The 22,523-nt window shown below is 37.8% G+C and overlaps 2 protein-coding genes across 3 annotated transcripts; one reads left to right on the plus strand and one right to left on the minus strand.

Annotated features, from left to right (window-relative positions):
• The first annotated feature begins 88 nt into the window (after positions 1 to 88).
• Positions 89 to 3,588, plus strand: LOC105840102 (prohibitin-2). The gene is made up of 6 exons (XM_012686866.3): positions 89 to 353; positions 839 to 1,101; positions 1,429 to 1,746; positions 2,126 to 2,203; positions 2,367 to 2,463; positions 3,130 to 3,588. The coding sequence occupies exons 1-6, from the start codon at positions 224 to 226 to the stop codon at positions 3,309 to 3,311; spliced, it is 1,068 nt and encodes a 355-aa protein (XP_012542320.1). The 5' UTR covers positions 89 to 223; the 3' UTR covers positions 3,312 to 3,588.
• A 1,558-nt stretch (positions 3,589 to 5,146) lies between these two features.
• On the minus strand, positions 5,147 to 22,471 carry LOC105840099 (DEAD-box ATP-dependent RNA helicase 20). Of its 2 annotated transcripts, none has more exons than XM_012686863.3 (3): positions 22,117 to 22,471; positions 20,227 to 20,707; positions 5,147 to 19,989 (listed from the first exon to the last, which is right to left on the minus strand). In XM_012686863.3, the coding sequence occupies exons 1-3, from the start codon at positions 22,140 to 22,142 to the stop codon at positions 18,244 to 18,246; spliced, it is 2,253 nt and encodes a 750-aa protein (XP_012542317.1). In that variant the 5' UTR covers positions 22,143 to 22,471; the 3' UTR covers positions 5,147 to 18,243. The 2 variants fall into 2 exon arrangements, with proteins under 2 accessions (XP_012542317.1, XP_012542318.1); XM_012686864.3 differs by having other exon boundaries at positions 22,183 to 22,384.
• Between the last annotated feature and the right edge of the window lie 52 nt (positions 22,472 to 22,523).

Consider the following 22,523-nt stretch of genomic DNA (forward strand, 5'->3'; position numbering starts at 1 on the left):
ATAAATTTTAAACTGGTAAATATTTTTCGAAGCGACATCTGGCGCGATCTTTCCGTTTCACATTTTACTCGATCCTCCATCCATCTTCCGCCACGAATTCCGCAATCCGCCGTCTCTCACATCGCGTTGCCCTCGCGGTTTTTTGCCTCTTGTGGCTGCTCGTGGCCGGTGAGTTTGCTGAGTGTCGGCTGATCTTATGAAAATCACTTGGTGATCTCTCGAAATGGCGCAGAACAAGTTCAGCGAGATGGCCTCGCGCTTCGGCAAGGGCACGAACGGCGTGCCGATGGGCTTGAAGGTCCTCGCCGCCGCGGGCGTCGCGGCCTACAGCGTCTCCAAGTCCATGTACACAGGTAACCTCAAACATGCACTTGCATTTTTTTCATCAGTAATAGCTGTCCTCGAGCATTGTCGTCTCTTTCGGAGGAGCGACAATCTTAAACATCGATTTGATTCAGAGCCTCGGACGAGGCTTGTGTCAGATTTAAATTTTTTTTTTCCAGTCAGCAAATATCCTCTCTATCGTTATAAGCGGTTTTGATTATGTAACTCCAGATAACTGATGCAATTTAATATGTTTAATACGTTTATTATACACTTGTGCATAGTCCGTTTTCTTTAATACATTTTATCTTTTTCTAATTTTAATTAAAAAAAGATAGAAAGTAAGTTAAATTGAGATCGAAATTAAATTAATCAACATTGGTGGAAATGAACGTAAGAGAATCTGTGTTTTTTTTTTAGTAGAAATCAAAAGTATTAATAAGACGATGAAGAATAATTCGAGATTTTTTTAATGGATTAAATTTTAATAGTAGATCAAAATTGTGAATTTTAGTGGAAGCTGGTCACAGAGCAATCATATTCTCCCGACTGGGAGGCATTCAGAAGGACATCATGACCGAGGGTCTGCACTTCCGCATTCCGTGGTTTCAGTATCCGATAATTTACGATATAAGAAGCAGACCCAGGAAGCTGTCTTCGCCCACGGGATCCAAAGACCTGCAAATGGTCAATATCTCGCTGCGTGTTCTCTCGCGCCCTGATGCCGCCACACTGCCCTTCATGTACCGGCAATTGGGTCTCGATTATGATGAAAAGGTTCTCGAAACGATTACATTTCGAAACATTGACCTCTTAAAAACCTTTTAATGAAATAAAATTAAAATTTAGATTTTCTGATATTTTAGGTAATTTAGATATTTAATTTTTAAATCTCATGTAAGATAAGTTCTCTCTCTGCATAGGTTTTTTTATATAATTATATTTTTAAACGTAATGTAATAAATTATATTTCTTTACAGTTTCTGTTTATTATGAAGTAGAATTATACGCCAATGTTCACAACATTAATTTTGATTGGTTCGATTTACAATAAGACTGACACGTAATTATAAATTCAATATTAAATTGGAATTAATAATCCAGGTACTGCCGAGCATTTGCAACGAGGTGCTGAAGTCGGTTGTCGCCAAATTTAACGCCTCACAGTTGATCACGCAAAGGCAGCAGGTGTCCAACATGGTGCGCAAGGAATTAACAGATCGCGCCCGAGACTTCAATATCGTTCTGGACGACGTCTCGATAACTGAACTTAGCTTCGGCAAGGAATACACTGCCGCCGTCGAGGCTAAACAGGTGGCTCAGCAGGAGGCTCAACGAGCCGCATTTGTCGTGGAAAGAGCCAAGCAGGAGCGACAACAAAAAATTGTGCAAGCTGAAGGAGAAGCGGAAGCGGCTAAAATGATATCCTTTAATAATTCAATTAATTTAGTTCAATTTATAGTTAATATAATTAATTTAAGGGTTTTTTAATGAAAATTAACCCAAAATTTAAATTTCCAAAAAACAAAAAACTTTATTTTTAAATCGTTATGTAAATGTATTTTTTTCAGATATATGATATACGATATATCATATGCACAAAAAAATAAGGTTTTAGGCTTTGATTAATACTTTGAGGACATATTTCAAAAAATTAAAAAAAACTTGGGGTCTTTTTCTTTAACAGTCATTTACTGGCAATTGCAGTGATTAATATGCGATTAAATTAATAATTTATAAATAATAATGTGACCATAAAATACAACATCTTTGAAATATAAATGCCTTGACTACAGTGCACCTTGGTTTAGCAGTTGGGCGGAATCCTGGATATCTAAAGCTGCGTAAGATACGAGCCGCACAAAACATTTCGCGTACGGTAAGCATCTTTGTGTAGCATTGTTATGAATTTACAGTTGGTAGTATTGATGTTTTAAAAAACACAATAAAGTTTTCACGTAGTTACGTTTTGAACTGTACTTTAAAAATCCTTGAGCAATATTAAATTTGTACATGTAATTAACTTGTCCACTTTATTTCAGATTGCTAATTCCCAGAACAGAGTATACCTCAGTGGCAATAATCTGATGCTAAATATTCAAGATTCCAACTTCGATGAGGGTTCAGAGAAGCTGAAAAGTAAGATGTAAAAATCGTCACAGTGCGCGTTACTTTCTTTTTTAACTTCTTTCGAATTAAGTTTTTAGTCCGAGGAGTGGCTCATGTATAATTATGTTGAAATATTGTGAATAAGATGCATCATGTTTTGAACGCACGGATTATATATACATATATTTTTTCCCCATCACAACTGCGTTCTCCTTTTCGTCATCCCCGTGACCGTACTTTGCGGATATCCGCCTATGGTTTCATGTTCTAAATTAATTTTATAAGTTATTAATCCTTTAGTCCTGGATGTAATCGAGATTGTTGAGACAATTTTACATATGTTTAAGACATAGGTGTTATTGACGATCTTACAATTTAATTAAATGTAAAAAGATACTTTACTATCAAGATCAGTTTTTATTCAAGAACAAGACTAAAAAACTTGTACGAAGAAAATTTATTTCTAATTTTTTCACAAGATCTTTTTCTTTTTGTGTTTGTTTCCTACTAGGAAAAAAAATATTTCAATGTGCAGAAAAAATATGTACAAAAACACGAACTCAAGATATAAAAAAGCAGAATAAATAAATAATATAACCGAAAATAGAATTCGTTAAAAATTATCTAATAATTAATGGGTAAACTGAGCTTGTCGCGCATAGGCTACACACAGACGCCCAATACTGACTTTTTCAGGTGACATGAATTGGAAGAGTTGGGACGAGGCGGCCAACCGCGCCGTCCGGAGCTTGAATACCAGTTCCCATCGCTGGGCACTGCCAAGTGTCGAAAGATCCGACATCAAGACATCAGTACCCTTCGATGTCTCATTGCTCCTGGAATCGGCTGACGATAGCGCTAAATTGATAGTACGATAGTACGATAAAAGAAATCTTGCGGCACTTGCTTTTATCAAACACAAATCCTCTTTGTCCGCTGTCCCGTCGAACAATATTGTCCTTTTCGAGTGTCCGTTTTTCATGACTGCTGATAATAAGATAAATGATATAATTATAAGATGTAAGAATTGTTTGACTATATTTTTTGCATTTTCTATGCCTTGAAGATAATATATTTAAGAAACAAATGGCAGAAGCTAAGATGTAAATACCACACAAAATACAAAAATATATTGAGATAGGTGTGTTAGAAGGATGTTAGTATTTTGATTGAAAAGCATGATCTTTATATTACTCTTTTTTAATTCCTTTTATCCTTTAGTCTTATAATTTTGCTATAAATTTTTAGATATATATATTTTTTTGTGTAATATATGTTACATGTATACATACATCATACATATATATATAAATATATATATGTGTGTGTGTGTGTGTGTGTATACATATAACATATATTACACTAAATTAAGTTGTAAATGGTTTTTCATTGTTTCTTAGGTATTTAATATCAGTAATGATTTTATTGTTTATTTATAAGAAAATGTGTGATGGTAATAATAATAATAAATGCTTGAAGAAAAAATATGCTATAATAAAATATATTAATTAGAAAAACATGAACAATATTAGAGAATAACAATTATTTTATAAAGGATCACTTGATAATTAATCCTTTTATAATAGGCACCATCGAAGCTGTGCTTATAAAAAGTTTTATATTAAATTTTAGCAATATATCTTAGAACTTAACTAATAAAAATATTTATACTGTATTACCTTTTCGACAACTTCTAGCAGACTCGCCCTCCTCAGTGAGCGGATTGTGACTTCAAGAACAAGGTTTTGTATAATGAAAATTCATTTCTAATTTTTTCATGAAATTTTTCCCTTTCTGTATTTTTTGAAGAAAAATATTTCAATATGTAAACAATTGTGGACGCACAAAAATGTGAATTCTAGATGCACGGAATAAATTAGGAATATAACCGCAAACTGATATAATTTATTATGAATTATCTAATAATTTGTAATGAGTACATCGAACTTGCCGCGCATGTTACACACAAATACCCAATATCTTTTTAGATTATAAGCTGTAAGAATTAGAATGCAGCCATGCCGAAAGATTCGACATCAAAGCATCATGTCTCATCTTTCCTTGAATCGGTTCGATAGCGCTAAGCTGATCGTAAGATAAACGGATATAATATTTTTGAACGATAGTTCAAATTTTTCCCTCTGCCATGTTTAATTGTCTTACAAGCTGTTCGACCATATATCTGCGAGGTATTTTTGTTAATATTATTTCTCACATATTGTTTTTGTAGAAAAAACAGTATGTAAGATAGATTGAAATATGACATTGGGAAATTGATGAAAAATTTTCTTATCACATTGTTCATCTAATTTTTTAGCATTTCTATATAAATTTCAAAATTGTTCATAATTTTAAAATGTATTTTTGAAACTTTAGACAATTTCTCTACAACTTTTCTAAAATACTTTATATAAAATGTGAATGTGGATGTTAAAATATTCTAAGATTTCTCTTTCTGTAATATTTTAAGAAAACTTACAAAATTCGAACAAGCTTTTTTTTAAAGAAAAACTTTAAAATTTAAATTTAAAAGATGAATTTTTTAAAATATAAGGTTGAGAATTTTTAGTAAATAAATTTCTTAGAATTTTTTTCTTTTCGAGAAAAACCTTGACAAATTTAAAATAGAAAATAAAAATAATTTTCAAAAATATGATACTTTGATTTTTTTTTTCGCCAGAATACGGAACGGTGAAAATAAAAAACACACAGATACATTTTACTATTGCATTCATTTATTTTCTTATGTTCTACTTTAATACTGTATAATAACATACAAGAAATGCACGTTGGCTGATGGCAAAGAACGAGACGTGAGCGCTCACACCTGTTGTAGTCGTGGACGTTGGCCGAGACAGAGACGTATACGTAAAGATCAATGGCCTCTCGCACCATACTTACTTATACATTTTTCACTGCCTCATCTTATACGCGTCCGCGACTATGACAGACCTACGTCTCGTTCGCTGCCATCAGCCTTTAATGAAACCTACAGAAGAGAATCTGAATATAAAGTCGGACACGCCGAATTACAGAACGCCTCGCGGCATATATAATGTTTTGCGTTTAACGTTTCACGTGTCCGTAATATGTAAATAACAAATATGTGCTTTTTTTTTCGTCTCCTCCTCAACGAACGCAAGCGTTATTTCCGTTGAACGTTTTATTTCCACGGTTTTTCTTTTTCTTTCGATCGATATAAGCGACGATTCGTACGACGACGACAACCGACTCGTCCTCCCATGCTTCTCAGTTACTCACACATTTGTACATACAGTCACGCAACACTCACCGTACTTGCCGTTTTCAAATATGTCATGGTGGAAAAATCATATTATAAAAGAAAAACCACTTTACCTCTCTTTGGTCGTGAAAAAAGATTAATTATCGAACGATACTGCGGTTGTGAGAGAAAATTAATTACTGAACGATACTGCGGTTAAAAAACGATCGACCATTAGGAAATTTTCGTTCTCCTCACCTTTTGCTCAGGTTTTTTTTTACGTTCTTTATACATCACAAAAAAATGTTACCAAAGCATATAAAAATTTACATATGCCAGTTACATGAAATAGTTACATGGTGTAATTAATAATTTTTTTCTCCATGCTTTTTTTCCTTCTCGTATTTACATATAACGATAATATATCATCTCATAGAAATCAAATGTAAATCAACTTCAAGCATACGAAATCATCCTCATAGTATCATATTTGTATCAAACAAAGTAGAATCGCTCCAAGATTGGAGTAAATCTATCGGCAAAATTTTGCCATGTTTCTGCAAGGACAAATCGTTTTGCAAGAATGATATCACAAAAATTTATTTCGTTCCCTAATCTATCTAAAAGCAGCTCCAGGCTTTGAATATTAGAAGTTACCTCGATCCGAGTCCTTCTAATTATAACTGTAAAGACTAGAGTGTCAGTCAAAATAAATTTTAGCAATTTTGCCTTAAACTTGTTTTTCTTTTTACAGGTACGCGTTATCTTTCTTACATTCTCACATTGTTTTTCCTTACGAGATATAACATTAAAATATAAATTATTGTCTAACTTTCTATTAACTCTGCTGTTGTAAAACGACAGAATTTATGGACATGACAAGACATGACAATAAAGTTAGTATTAAAGGCGCAATCTGACTAGATATTGTCCGATTGTGATCATCTGAATATATTGAATAATTTTCTTTCGTATGATTGATATTGCGTATGTTTAATCACAAACATCTACAAGAGCATTCCTTACGGCATGAGCCTCTTTTTCATTTTGGTCAAAATTCTAAATCAAAATTTCGAGAATTTAATGAGGATGCAACTTTCCGTTTATGCATTTATGCGCAATTTTATTCTTATGCATTTAAAACAAATTCGAAAAAGAATAAAGTTGCATTATTTCATAAAAGAAAAATATAAAATGTTAAAGTGAGAAAAAATTTAAAAAAGTATTATAGAGTGATTAAAAACGTAATAGAAGAGCAATGCTAAATATATTATGAACATCTGTAACTTCGAAATTCTTAAAAATTGATAACTTTGTGATCGTCTTTTACGCTGCTAGTGAAATTTGTTAACGATAATGGCAGATATTTAGCCAAAAACGACCAAGGAGTGGTTTTTGAAAATTATAAATAAATAATTCGTACATGTAAATGTGTATATATCATTCACGTGTGACAATTAAGATCTCTATTTTCACCCTAATCCCGCGTTTTGCTTAGAGCGCAGAAAAAAAAAGACTTACGTAAGTCAATAACAAAATTGCTTACCGTGAAAATTTTGTAGAATAAAATTATATCTGTTTCTCAAATTTCATGAATAACAGAGAAAGTAGCGACAATTGTGCTATTATTTTAGTTCCATTTTTCCAGTTCAGATGACTAATAAATTATCTTGGAATACAAAATCGATACGGTCAAACAAAAATGTTATTGAGAAGGTTGATCGCATGAGTAACCCTCAAGAAAGTTTTTTTTTTATAGGACGAAATATGTGCACGGTCTCAACAAGACTTCTCCATTTTACCGCTTACGATTTTTCTGTCATAAACGCGACGTCGCTACTAAAGTGTCAGTGTTCAAAGTCGATTCTTATTTCAAAATGATCTTGAATAATGTCTTAAGGTGCTGGTACAGCTCCGTGATTGGTTGATAACTGGATAACATTTCAGCAGTAATTATAGGATATAGGATATGGAGAAATAGTGATTGGGGACCGAGAAACTTGGAAAATTCCAGTCTTCTGACATCTGGGGAATCCCCCTTTGTGCCCCGAGATAGTGTAAGTAAAGATTTAAAGGAGATTAAAAGTCTCTATGTACGGGATGTGGGCCTGAACTCGCTTTCAAGTCTGTCGCTCTCACACGGAGCTACGTGACATCTTAGGATACACTTAAGATGATCTTGAATGTAAGAATTGACTGCGAAATACCGGCTTAAATATCAGTTACATCAAGAACACAGCGGGAGGCTTGAGGAATTACATGTCTCGATGTATTCTCGCGCGTTATCTCGCGCTTCGCGTAATGAACTTTCGATATTCGCAAGATGATGTCGCAGGACGTTCATACGGATGGCACGAATGGTATTCGGAACGATGCTGCGTTAGCCTCACTCACATTGAACCGCGTTAACAAAAGGGTACATTCCGAACGGTGTTAATTGGCTTATTGGGGTTTTTCTTTTCTAAGTGTTGAATAATCACTTAACAGAGAAGCAGCGACGCCATTTCCGGACCGTTTTACAGCACACTGGCAGTGGAAGAAATCGTTTTTTTTTTTTGTAGGATAGGAATAGGAATGAGGATAGGACAGGAATAAAAGCATCTTCGCGAAGTCTGCCGAAGTAGTACCGTTCGGAATACACTCAAAAGCGACGTTGTATACACGTCGTACAGACGTGCCTTCTCATTCTTGCGTTCTCTCTTTTTTTTTTTTAATTACACACTACACACTATTACCGCACACGCGGTAGATACGAGCGCGCGATTCGCAATTCGTACAATCCGATCCATTGAGCTCTACTACTTTAATGGAGTGAGTTCCCTATATTAACTATAGAAAATTGCAGCCTAACGGAAAAAAGGATACGAAACTTGCCTATCTATCTCCTTCAGACAGGTGTCCCATACAGTACGGAACATTTCAGTAATGTTGCTGCAATATAGTTAAAGAATTAGGACAAACACAATAAATGGAATGGGAAACAGGGAATAAGAAATAGTTCATGTTAAATAAAGATTATTTCGTACGTTTCTCTTATTCAACATATTGAACTGTTTTTTATCCCCTGTTCCTTATTCCTCCAATTTTTCAGCAGTATTGTAGCAACATATATGGTTTACACCGTATGCTGTATGGGATTCTGTCCATTGATTGAATCATACAACTAGTGAACTATCAATCAGTGAATCCCTGAAGAAGACAGCAGCGCCATATTCGCGTGATTGTCCTCGTTTAGAAATTGGGACCTAACTCCTCACTCCAGGTAAAAGTATTGAGCTCAACGTTGCGGATCCGGCGGTCGAAGGTTTCGACTCGGTAAGCATACTCACATATGCACACATGCACACACGCGTACGAGTCAACGGAATTGAGAAAGAATGAGATAAAGGGGAAAAAAAAAAGAACAAAGTTAAAGAAGAAATCACGCGCTACGGAAATCAATCGTAACAGATCACACCTTTTAGTAATGAATTCATCGTTCATCAAACATTCGAATTCGAAACAACAAATAACCGCATTCCTGGCGCGCGCGGAGCAACCCCCGGTGGAAACTTACCCCGGGGGAGTAACTTCGTTCGCTCGTGGCGCGAGAATCGGGGGGGGAGGGGGGAGCGGTTCGGCCAAACCAAAGCCGAACAGCCAAGACGCGCTCCAGAAATGCGGGCAATGATTGACGCGCTATACCATACTGTTGTTGAAGGATTCACCCGTCGAAGGACCACAAAGTAAAATTCATGACGGAAAATGAAGCACAGGTCTCAAGTTTCTCTCGACACACCCGTTCCGAGGTGTGTGCGAAAAGGCTCAAAGAGGATCAATATAATACGCGATACTTTACTTTTGAGAGCAACAGGTTACATCTTCAGCACATACTTAAATTTGTTTTTCCTCTCTCCACCTCGCTTGTCTCGCGGCGGTTCGATTCGATTATTTATTCTTTTGGTGGCTCGTTTTTTTCTTTCCCCCTATCCCTAAGTTCGGCCTCTTTTTATGTTTCAATATCGCGCGTTAATCAATATTAGAACAATACTGCGAGTTCAGAACGGGACGCGGGTGTAAAAACGAAACGCTGAAGGTGGCCTGAACAATTCGATCGTTCGTCCATTACCGTAGGTTTCGCGCAACAACGGGGTTTTGTCGTTTTCGATCGAAAAAAACGGCCGAGATCGCCGTTACAAGCTACAAAAGTACCCTACAACTTAACACAGCTTTATATGCATATGATTAAAAAATATTACTTGTTGGATTAAAAGTACGTTAAATTAAAAAAAAAAAAGTGTGTCACCATCGCAGTCTTTTCCAGGACTTTGAGACTGATTTTTTGTTTCCGAACAGACGTAGCCTACGTCCACGCGTGAGGGACGATATCCTTTTCCCCATTCCAAACAAAAGTTCCTGTCGTTCATGGGACTTCCGTATTACTTCCTACAAGTTTTATCGATATATATATATTTGATATAACTTCAATTTAATACGCGGTTCAACTCATTATTTACTATACGCGGAAAATCGCTACACACTTCGGACTTAAATACTGCTTTGCTAACGAATGTAAATCAAAGTTTTGAGGGAGAACAGAGACATTCCTTTTCCCATGATAAAATATTCAAGGCGTCTGTAATGCCATTACTCTGCCTCGTAATGCAATTTCCACATGTAAATAAATGAAGGTTGCGAGAAACACATTCCTAAGGCGAGTGAAGAGATAACTTCGAAGGAAGAAAGGACGAGAATCCATCGGGGACCTCGCAGTCCCTACGTGTGACCTATAAACTATTCGAAGAATCGTGAACGTCTCCTTGACACTGTGGGATAATGCGAACAACGGAACAACTAATAATTATTAATAATAACAATAATACGACCTCAATCGTCCAGGACGGCGTAAATCATGCAAAACGATTAAATAAATTATCGACAGTCTATCTTCGTCGTTATGCAACGTAGCGCATGCGCGCGGTCGGTGATAAGAAGAGGACTCTTCGCAACACTCTTCTCCCTTCAGTGAGCGAGGACGATCTCGCGATCTTCCTGTTTAGCCTAACACTGGACCACTAGACCATCGCTAGAATTCTATGTGGACACGCGAGAGTTTTGCGTGTGCAGACATCTACTCGTCGGAAAAAAGAAAAAAAAACATCGCAACCCCTTTTTTGTCACTGATCAACACACGTCCAGGTGAGATATGAAGGAGAAGGAGGGGGAGGTAGGGATGAGGAGAGGGGGAGGGCGATTACTAAGTTCACATACAGGTTGGCGAGATTCAGTCTTTGTGTGTAAAAAAGAATAGTTTTCTATAACGTCGCGATATATTTATGATATTTATGCTTGCGATTAATTAAAATGTTCATTTATTCACGTGATATCACAGCGTTCATCACGAAGAGGAAAAACGTAGAAGAGGATATATTCCCCGGAACTGCGACTATCGATATTCCGCTCCTGGTAGTACAGGACAATCGATTTATTTATCAATTCTCGGCTCTATTATAGAGGGTGCGTCGACGCATCGTATAGATATCACACCGGGTTCACCGAGTAGTTCCGATTGAGGTGCGAGCCATCAACGAAAATTTAAATGAAATAGCGACCTAGCCTGCTATTCCACAATGCTCAATAACTCATAACTGAAAAACAACTATTATTTCGACTTTGAACAGAAACAAACGAGAAGAAACACAAATTGCATTCCGTACCAGCAAAATGTACGAGATTACATTTAAACACTGAGATTGCTCTATTGCGGGATATTTTCACCCGACGACGATTGGAGTGGAATATAATTTCAATTTCAAAATATGAAATCGTACATCTTATTGATACGCGGCAAGACTAAGTTAAAATTCCACCTATCCTAACCACTTGAACTTGTAACTTAAATTTAAATAATAGTGCGAACGCTAAAATACTACATATTAAATAAATCGAAAGTAACATTCACTATAATAATAAGTAGGATAAACATTATAGTCGCGAGCACCAAACATTCACAGAAACGTAATCGACCACGCGAAGAATACGATAAGAAACTGTCTTGAAAAACTTCTTGGCCCCTTCCTTTTGTAATAAAAAGCCACTTTTTATTTGACATTTTACTTCAAAAAAGCGCACAAATCTTACAACCCAATTAAATAAAATATTTTAATTGTGAAATTCAATAAAATCTTATTTCACAAGATTTTCGCTTAGAATGTAATTGCAGTTAAGAAAACACACATTCTATAACTCAATAATAGTTGATTAGTTATTTAACTATTAGATTGCATAAAAAGTATTTCTGGATTTTAAAGACCTGAGAAAAACGATTTGACCATTTCTTTGCTCAGAAAACCAAAAAATTTTGGAACCGTGACGTATCACTTGGTAGATGCCGATTTATATTTTGTATTGGGGGGGAAAAAAAGTTGCGTACATTAGTAAAATGTGACGATATTATTAATCTTACCGTGTTGCCGTCTTGTTGCCTTTTCGTCGGGAAAAAGAACTCCTCACACAGTCTATCAATTAGATACGTCAACGTATAGCCCATCGTTATATTGTTTGTTCTAGGAAAGCGAGAGAAAGGTGTATATTCGGGGATGTTACTTCCCTTTCCTTTCCCGTTTAGCTAAAAATAGATATCGACGACCCTGCATTAAGCATCATTAAGATCTGATGACTGATATACCGCATATAAAACTGATGAGATACATCCCTTATTTTAATTACGATGCACGATAGGTAGAGCTAGAAATATGCTACGTCTTACATATCACAGAGCTACGCGTACACCTGCTATCCATGTTGTTACTTTATTAAAAATTACTATTTCATTTAAAGACAGGCAGGAGGGGGAAAAAAAACGAAATAATTGTTTGACATTATATGATTATAAAATAATTATATTCTGTTACATTTTTAAATAATCCGTTTTTTAAGAACAAAATAAAATGCAGATGGCATCAATAGAATCATTCCCGTGTTGACGATGAGCCTTCTCATTAAAGGGATTGAAAATTAATTAGCTAACAAATATTAATCGGTCAGTTCTGCAAATTAGCCTGAATTACTTTTCTTCGAGGACCGGAAACTGTCACGATGTGATAGCGGGCATACGCAATACGCGAGAGTATTCAGTATTTTTTTTTTTTTCATGCTCGCAACACATACGTTTCCTATTATTATATCACTATTCATCGACGTGTACGCAGTCAGATTGACAAAGTAGGCGCTTGTCGAGCTTAATATTCGTCGAATAAAAAATCCTAGAATCCAAGGATCCTTCAAGTTCGAAGATTCAATTCACGATCAGGGCAGTCTAATCTTCGAAAAATAAAAACCACGTGTTACCTCTTGAGGAGCAACACCTCTTGGAGAAGAAGACTGAAGGGGGAGGATTAAGATAGACGCGTTAGATCTTCCACGGTCTCGTTAAGTACCTGTGTTCTTAGCGGCTTTAATGATCCGGAAGATCAAGAGATTCTAAAATAATTTTTAATCACTAAAAATCAAAATCTCCACTTTTTTTTTTGTTCCCCAAAGATGCCGGACTCGCGAAATCTCAAATTATCAAAATCACTCAATTCCAAGTTGTCGTAGCTGTGGAAATTCGAAACCTCCTGCGTTACGAGACTTCAGAGTGTCGGAGCACTCTCCGAAATCACAACAACCAGCTATCAAGGTTTTTAAAGTAATCACTCGCGAAATCTTTTTCTGGTGTTAAGATACCAAAATACATCTTGGTTTCCAAGTCTCCGCGAGGGGATCAACGAATCTGAAGAAGTTCGCAGCGCCAAAGATTCAACAATCCTGTTTTGTTCTGAAGATCCAACTATCCTACTAGCAAACGTGAAGAATAAAAATCTACTAAGACGATCGGCGATGAACCTTCGAAGACGCAAGGATCCGAGAACACGGGCATTCCGATCCAGGAACCACGAATATATATCCCACTTCGTTGAACATTATTGACTATCGTTTTATCTTTTTTTTTATTTCCGTAAAAAACACCGGAGATTCGACAATTAACGATGTCCGAAATCAATCCGCGAATCGCGTCCGCGTACGTATCACGGATCGCGAGTACCGCGAATCTAAAACGAGAGTCGAACGGGATTATTTTTTTTCCTCGGCAAACGGGACCTTCGCATCCCAGCATTTGCACCGTATGTGTGTGTGTGTGTGCGTGACGAGTTGTCAATTATTTTATAAAAGCGAGTCGCGAGTGAATAATCGCCACGCGGCAACAATTAACAATCATTAATTAATAGCGTTCCTGCGCGAGAGCGTTTTCTACATTTAATTATCTCCGATATTTCATTCTCTGGCCCCTTCTCGGAAACGTATACCGATGAAAAAGAAAAGAAGCGAAATCCTCGACTATTCCACTAGAAATAATAAACTTATTGTTAACGGTTAATTTTATTATGTTAATATTATATTAATAAAATTTAAATATGAAGATAATTACAATACGGTATGGTAAAGTTTGTTATTAGGAAACGAAATGATTAAAAACAAAAAGCCTGTTACTGTCTTTCTTTCCTGATTGAGACCAGAGAATTACCATCCTCTCTTTTTCTTGCATTTTTTTTTTAAATCACCGTCTTGCTATTTCCTTCTCGACAATTACATGATATACGGTGGTATGTGCAGAGTAATCTGGAGGCTCGCAAAATTGCTGCACGCTGCTAATAAAACCGCATGCCCCAACACAGCGTGCGCTAATATCGTTAATAATTAGCCGGGCATGCTGTTCAAAAAAACGTCCTCCGGTACCACAAAGGGTTTTTGCTTCAGAATACAACAATATGTTATATCCTTAATTCATTATGCGTAAGATGATTCAACTTTCAACCAGTATCTTCTGAAACCCACAGGTTCTTCAGTATTCAAAAATTCAAGTTTTTTCCCCCAGGTTTTTGTTCTCTTAGTACTAATAAAAATTTTTCGTACCTCAAGAATCATCCCTGAGCTGTTTCAACTCTTAGGCCGGTAATCACAGTCAGTTCCCATCTCAAGATCCTTTTAAGTGACGTCATAAGATGCTAACGTGTTACCAGCCTGTAATTTGGTTTATGACATACTTAAGACCTAAGGGATCTTAAATATAAGGATTAATTTAAATTTGTAATAGTTTAAATATAAGAACCGACTGTGAATAATCAACCTTAGAACGTAACGTTCCAATAGAAATAGAAACGCAAGCTCGAGAGTCTTCAAGTGTTCGTCGAATCGTGAGGCCAAGTCACGGAAAACGGGAAGTAAGTTACTGGTTGAAGCGTGAAGCATTAGCAAAAAGTAGCATACTCGTCATCGTTCACCGGAGTGCTAAGTGACGGCGCAGGATAATTTGGACCGTTTGCTTGTCAACTAAAATAGCAGGTACAATTCAAAAGTTTTAAGTTACATTAGTTTTAAGGGTTACACTTTGTAAACTGAAGGATCTTCTGATTAGTTTTTCGATCGGCGGCCAGCCTGCGCGCACGATGCGCAGAGACAAGACCACTCAGTGGCCAATTGCATAAACATCAAACAACAATGTATCATATATAATCATTCGTTGGTTCAACAACAAATCACTTTCGATATATATATAAAAATAAGGTATCAAACTTTGCATCGCGAGGTACACAGCCATCATGACTACATGCTTAATTTACGTTGTCCTCTAATAAGCCATCTGGCATATGTCTTCAAGGATCCAGCGTTTCAACTCCGCCAGGGGATCTCTGGATTCTTTCTGAATTTGCCGCGACGTCAGGCCAGGGAGCCCCGACAAGTTAAATGCTCACTCGAATTCGATTAGGATCCATGAACTTAGAGGCGCATGGATGAATGATGCATTTGAGGACCGAAAGGGCTCGACGATATCCGGGAAATAAAGATCTTTAAATACATACGAATTGGAACATCCAAATCTTGAATCTAAGGATGTAGGAAACTAGAATGAGGAGCTTCGAAGAAACTAATATTCTGAGAAGTTTCCGGAGTTTAAATGCGTTGTGCGTTTAAAGAGTCCAATGTAACGTAACACGAGATACTTAAGTGTCGCAAGTTCTTTGGACTCGGAGGTCCTGTAAGTACAAGTTCCGGAAGCCGCGTATTTCAAAGTTTTCAAAAATCCAGAGACCTCAAAGCTCATTTGAAGTTTTATTAAGATCATCGGAGCATCGAGATACTTATTTTTAATGCTACGATTAGTTGTATCGGGGAGAGAGAAAGAGAGAGTAAAAGAGAAAGAGAGAGAAAAAGATAGAGTGCCCAAGATCAGTTCCCGTCAGCGAAAGCTGTTTTATAGATAAATAGACGTCCCTAGCTGTTCTTAATTTATCTTTCTCTCTCTGCGTTGTTTCTCTTTGCTTCATTTCTCTTTTCTTTTTTCTTTAAATTTCCCGAAACAAAGGGCACGACAATTTGTTCGTTATGCCGGGGCACATAAAAAACGGCTTAATTTTTATGCAAAAGGCCTTACAAATTTCCTTCCTATAGAGCATATTATCGCGCGTTTTATTTCCTTGGGTTTTACACTTCTGCGTATGTGTATAATCACGCGAACTATATATATGTATATATAAATAAATTATAAATTAGTATATCTGATATATAGTCCACCCCCTTCTATACGTTTCGTGCATTTCGGAAAAAAGCATTTATAATATAGCTACAATAATACTCGCATAAGAGGATTATTATTTATTCTCAATTATTACCAGTAGAGAAGGATTCGTCGGAATCCACCATCAGTGCGATGGTTAATCTAGGATCGATATTATAACGTCCAGCAAAACCACGATATACAACTGCTGTATAATATGGACGTAAAGCACAGTTTATGGTACATTTACGTGTATATTGTGTAGCAGTTACATTCGCATGTTTTCTGGAATATATGTTGACGATACGGCTAATAATTCTAAATGCTACATTAAGAATTTGAAAGCTGGAATGTGCCTCGAATTATTAATTAATGTCGTTTCCGTTATCTGCCGATTTAACAACTTGAGTCCATTTAACTTGTCGAGTTTTTTGATTGAGCAATAAGATAACAAGATGTATAAGTCGAATGCGATCGAAAAATGTTTTAAATCGCGTTGTTCTTTAACGTAATTTGATGTAATAAAATAGTACAATGTATAAAAATAAATTTAACACATATTCATATATAATAAAGATTAAATTAGTTTTAAGTAATTTTAAGTTTTAAGCGTAAGCTCATTTAAGACTCGTAACAACGGGTAAACACAACTTGCATAACTCTTAATTATATATAATATAAATTTAATTTATGTTTTGCTTTGCTGAACAAATTTTTGAACAATCAGTTTATATTTACAATATTTATAGATTTATATTTAATTATGCATATTAAATATAAGAAATATATAAAATGTTATATATTTATGTTATATATATACATTTAAATATATTACATATATTTAATATACATTTAAATTTGATAGGGGTTGAGCTATCAATACTTGTTTAAAGTCCAGCCTATAATGCGCAGGGTATTACAATAAATCTAAAATATTTATAAACTAACAAATTGAATAACTTTTAAAGCATAAGCTTTTTTAGACTGCGGTGCATGAGCATTAAACATCACTTCTTATTGAATATTTTTTCAAATAATATTTGTCTATAAATTTGTATAAGCATTTTTAATAATCCATAACTAAAAGCATTTCGGACTTATACACCTGAATCAATAAAATGTGAAATTGTACATTTGAATCAGAACACCTCGAGTTTTGTCTTGTGTTCTCTGGCCTTCAAGTTTTTTGGCAGTAAGACGAGTTATTACGCGTTTCAGTATCTCAGTGTCGTTGTTGGAACTCAAATTGTTAAAATAAGTTGTTTAAGGCGTTTCCCTTAAACAATCCTGGCAAAACAGAAGTTCAAATTTTGCTGTTCGGAACCTATTGAATGATCCCGTGATTAACATTTCGAAATATGTAGGGGAAGTTTTCCTAGTGCCGGACGCTTAAGGACTTTTTTAATGAGTTCTTTCCTTGGATACGGACTAATTTCACGAAGATATATCGATGCATATTTGTTTTCGTCGACTCTTTTTACGACTGTAATTAATCCTACTTCGTTTAAATTCTTGCAAATAGCACTGGTGTCCGATGTATCGGGTGGCGTTCGATGCTAGGGGAAGTCCCCCTACCGTACCGGCACGATTCCAGAGAAAAAAAAAGTGAAAAGAAAAATGGGGACCAAGTATCACGTTGAAAATAGTACGATAGACTGTCGAAGTGTCGGAAATTGAGAATCAAAGCTATCTTTCAAACCAAAAGTACATTCTGCTTTGTTCTTTCGAAAAGTCGTAAAAAATCCTAATATAAAAGTCGTGATTTCCTTCTTCCGGCCAAAGAGTTAATTTTTTTTCTTTAAAGGTACTAAAGTTCTAAAAACAATTGACTCTGTAATTAATTGAAATGTTTAGTTCACAGAATGGCATTACAAAATAAAACTGTCTCTTGCAACCGTCAATTATCTTTATTACCGTCAATCGACAGTCCACCAACTCTCCGGAACCCGACGAGCAGGCTCGCACGTACTTACTTGGCCCGTACTTCGATGGCTTTGCATCGTGAGAGGCGTCACTGCTGCACCGGCGTGGGCGGGTACGGATAACCGTACGGCGGCACCGCTTGAAACTGGCCATAGCCCATCGACTGATAGGCGCAGGCACCGGCGTTCGGGGGCGCTCGATTCGTGGCGGCGGTCTGGAAGAACTTGTTGTTGACAAGGCTCTGAATCCCGGAGTCGGCGTGTCCAGCTGCGCCGGACGGCATCATGAAGGGCGGCGGCATTGCTGAGTAAACGTGTTGATTGGGCGTCTGGTTCTGCTGCTGCTGCTGGTTGCCACCGCCGCCGAAAGTGTTCTGCCGATTACTCTGGAAACGATTACCCTGATATCCGGTTCTACCTTGGTACCCTCTGGGACCTGCGCCGTTAGTCTGATGCGCGGTAGGTTGGCAAGCGTTGTTAGTGGCCTGATGAGGGTAGCCTGTGTTCGGGTGGTAACTGGTGATGGACTGCTGTCGCTGCTGATGCTGTTGCTGATACGAATGCTGCGGCTGGTAGGAATTCTGCTGATGGCTCTGGCGATTGGTCTGATAGTTGTTGCCGTTGTTACGCGGATGATGACGTGCCATTGGCTTCTCCTGCATCATCTGATTATGGTGTCCGTGCTGCTGTTGGCTCGCCTGTTGCAACATGTGCTGCTGCCAGCTGTTCGCCGTCGGGCTTATGTTGTTTCTCGGACTTCCGTGGGAACTGTTGTCCTTGTTGTAGTGATTCAGCTGCGTGCGCAGGTTGTACCACCGTGTCCGTCCCTTGCCGTACTGGTTCTTGACAGAGTTCGCCAGATCCGCCAACTGCGGGTTTATAGCCTGGCCGGCCTCCTCCAGCACTGCGATCAGCTCCTTCGCCTGCCGCGCGTTATTCGGTGTGAAGTAAGCATAAGCGGTGCCCGCGCTCTGGCAGCGACCGGTTCTGCCGATCCTGTGGATGTAGTCCTCGGAACTGTTCGGATAATCAAAGTTGATCACGTACTTGACGTCCTCGACATCCAGGCCGCGCGCCGCTACGTCCGTCGCGACCAGGATCATGGTCTTCCCATTGCGGAATTCTGATAAAACGTAATCGCGCTCTGGCTGCGACTTGTCGCCGTGGATCGAAATCGCCGGCCAGCCCTCGCGCTTGATCGTCTTCGTAATGTCGTCCACCTTCTTCTTCGTCTCCACGAAGATGATCATCTTGTTGCGCTCGGTCCCGATCTCGCGCAGCAACTGTGACAATTTCATCTCCTTCTCGTGCTCCTGGCAGATTTCGATGATCTGTCGAATGTTGTGGTTGGCCGCCAGCGTCAGGGACCCGATGTTGATCTGAATGTAGTCGGTGAGGAAGTCCTCGGCAAGGGCCTGCACTTCTTTGGGCCAAGTGGCGGACCACATGAGCACCTGTCGGTCAGGCCGAATCTGTTCGATAATCTTGCGTATCTGCGGTTCGAAACCCATGTCCAGCATACGGTCGGCCTCGTCCAAAACGAGGTATGTGCACCTACGTAGGTTTGTTGTGCCTTTCTCGAGAAAGTCGATCAGTCTGCCGGGCGTCGCGATGCAGATCTCCACACCACGCTCGAGATCGCGGGCCTGCGGGCCCTTCGGCGAGCCGCCGAAGATGCATGTGTTGCGTATGTGCGAAGACGAGCCGAAATCGCGCGCGACCGTTTGGATCTGTTGTGCCAGTTCGCGCGTGGGCGCGAGAATCAGAACGATCGGTCCGTCGCCGCGGCTGAGACGAGGTTGATTGTTGATGTGTACTATAGCCGGAAGGATGTACTAAAACAGGAGAGAATGGCATTGTAAAAAGCTAAACTTTTTAAATTCAATATATTTTCTATGTAATTTGTTTTTATGTATAAAATTATCTTAAAAAAAAAAACCCCAAATATAGATGCCTTTTTATTTATCTTTCCTAAATTAAATTATTGATCAGTTCCTAAATTATTGATTAGGGACTGATCTTATCAATTTCTATAATCTGATTAATTTAGTTAATCAAGATGTTGTATTTACAGCTAAAGTTTTCCCGGAACCAGTCTGAGCGATTCCAACTAAATCTCGTCCGCTAAGCGCGATCGGCCAGCCCTGAGCTTGAATTGCAGTCGGCTCGGCGAAGCTCTGCTTCTTAATCTCGTTCATCACGTAATCTGGAAAGTTGCTTTCCTCGAAGGCCTGAATGGGAAAGGGCGTGTTGTTCCCTTTGACGGTGATCTCTTTGCCCGCATAATATTTGCTGATCTCATCGGGCGTTCTATTCAGAACGTTGCGGTGGGGATCATAAAAATTCTTCTTTATCGGAGGCATATTTTGTAGATCCCAAATAGGCTTCTTCAACAAATCACCCGGTGTCTTCTTGTGCTTCTTTGTGAGGTGGTCTTTTTGACCGTGCTGCTGTTGCTGTTGCTGCTGCTGCTGCTGACTGTTCCAGAAAGTTCCACCTACTCCTCCATTACGATTGCCATGTTCACGATTTCCTCTATATCGGTAAGTATTACTGTAATTGAAATCTTTACTTAAAAAAATAGCACATAAAAATTCAAATTTTTCACGTAGATAATTCTTATTTAGTCCTTTATATTTTATTCAATCAACCAACATTAGCTTCACAACCAATGGAAAATTCCTTCCATTTCTCTAGTTGCAAAATATTAAATTTTCTCATTTAAAACTTATCAATATTTAATTTTTTTAGTATAATTTTTGTCTCTAAATAATATTAAGAATATGATTAAAACACTTATTTTTAATAATATTTTAAAAGAATTTTAATTACTTTCATTAATGTTTTTAAAATATTTATACTTAATTAATATTTCTAAAAGATTTTGTTAATATTATTAAATATATATGCCTGCAATTCTTTCAAAATATTTTTGAACAAAATATTTTTTAACAGAATCTGGTAGGCATAGAAAGCAACATTTCAAAATTATTTCTCTAATAAATTTTTCAATCTTTTCTCATAAAAAATATTTTTTAAAATACTTTGAGCTGCTTTAATACATAATACATGATTGTGAATAATTGCATTCAAGATATAATTGTCATAAATTGGCAGAATGATGTCAATATCCCGAGCTCATACTTTCTTCATGTACATGCTAATGTAACTGTACTAATGCAATAAAATGTGATCTTCACACATTTCTATCTGGGAAATCTGGTTCATGTGTAATAACTAAAAAAATCATACTTTAATATCTTTGAGATTAACAATTTTAAATCAAAATTTACTTTCAAAATTATCAATTCATTCTTGAGATCAAATTTGAGATTAAATTAAATAAGAGATTGCCCGTAAATAATCCAAAATTTCAAATACCCGTAGAGCAAAAATCATCATAGAAAACGATCGGATTATCTCGTCAAAGGTCTTGTAAACAACAAAAGGATATTTGGGATCATTTAGATTGTCCCTGGTCAAAAATACAAGAACGTATAAGAGCCAAAGTGTACGTCACTTACACTTTGCTGCTCCAAAATACGTTTCGCGAAAGTATCTTGTTTACCAGCTTCTATCGCTCTTCCCTTGCATTCGACTTTTATTTTCGCCAAGGGTGACGATCACACTCGACACGGAAGTCCCACGTCAAGAGCGACTCGCTCCTGACAGGACAATCCGATCGGGCAGATCGTCCTCTCGACGTGGGTCGCAATTTCCCGAGGATCCCGCGTCCTCTCCGCCTATTTTTATCTATCGGCCGAAATCCGGCGGGCGCAGAACACTTTAATTCCGCCGGATTTCTCAACGCGGAAAATGGAGCGAACAACTAGAAGCTTGTACTGGCGGAAAATGGCGGTTGCCTGGCCGGAGATCTGGCGAGATCCAGCCCGCCGCCACTTTCGAAGCCCGTAGGGACACCTTTCGAGCCAATTAGACAAAAATATTAAGGACTCACGTACTTGTACTGGGAGTACGCGTTGTACATGCTAATGCTCGTCACTCTCGATCAGACAGAAGAAACGTACTGGTCGCTTCGTTGGTGTTGCGGGGGTTGCTTGCACAGTGGTAGTAGGTCAGCAACGGTGTGTGTGTGCGCCTGTGTACGCCTATGTACGTGAAGTAATAGCCGAGGCGATGGACGTCGAGGAGGTTCGTTCTTGAGCTCTGTTGCGATCCGATTCACGCTGTCGCGCGAGCGACAGGAACCCGCGGGCGAACTCGCGATGCTACCAATCAATTCGGATCAACGCTCTGGCTCTACCCCCGGACTATCATCCACAGGAACCGGCGGGCCGTGCTTCTAACAATCGAAAGGACGGGGAAGGGACCGGAGACCGATTATAAAAGAGAATCGACCCATCCTCGC

Source organism: Monomorium pharaonis, chromosome 5 (genome assembly GCF_013373865.1).
Source record: "Monomorium pharaonis isolate MP-MQ-018 chromosome 5, ASM1337386v2, whole genome shotgun sequence".
NCBI classification, from domain to species: domain Eukaryota; kingdom Metazoa; phylum Arthropoda; class Insecta; order Hymenoptera; family Formicidae; genus Monomorium; species Monomorium pharaonis.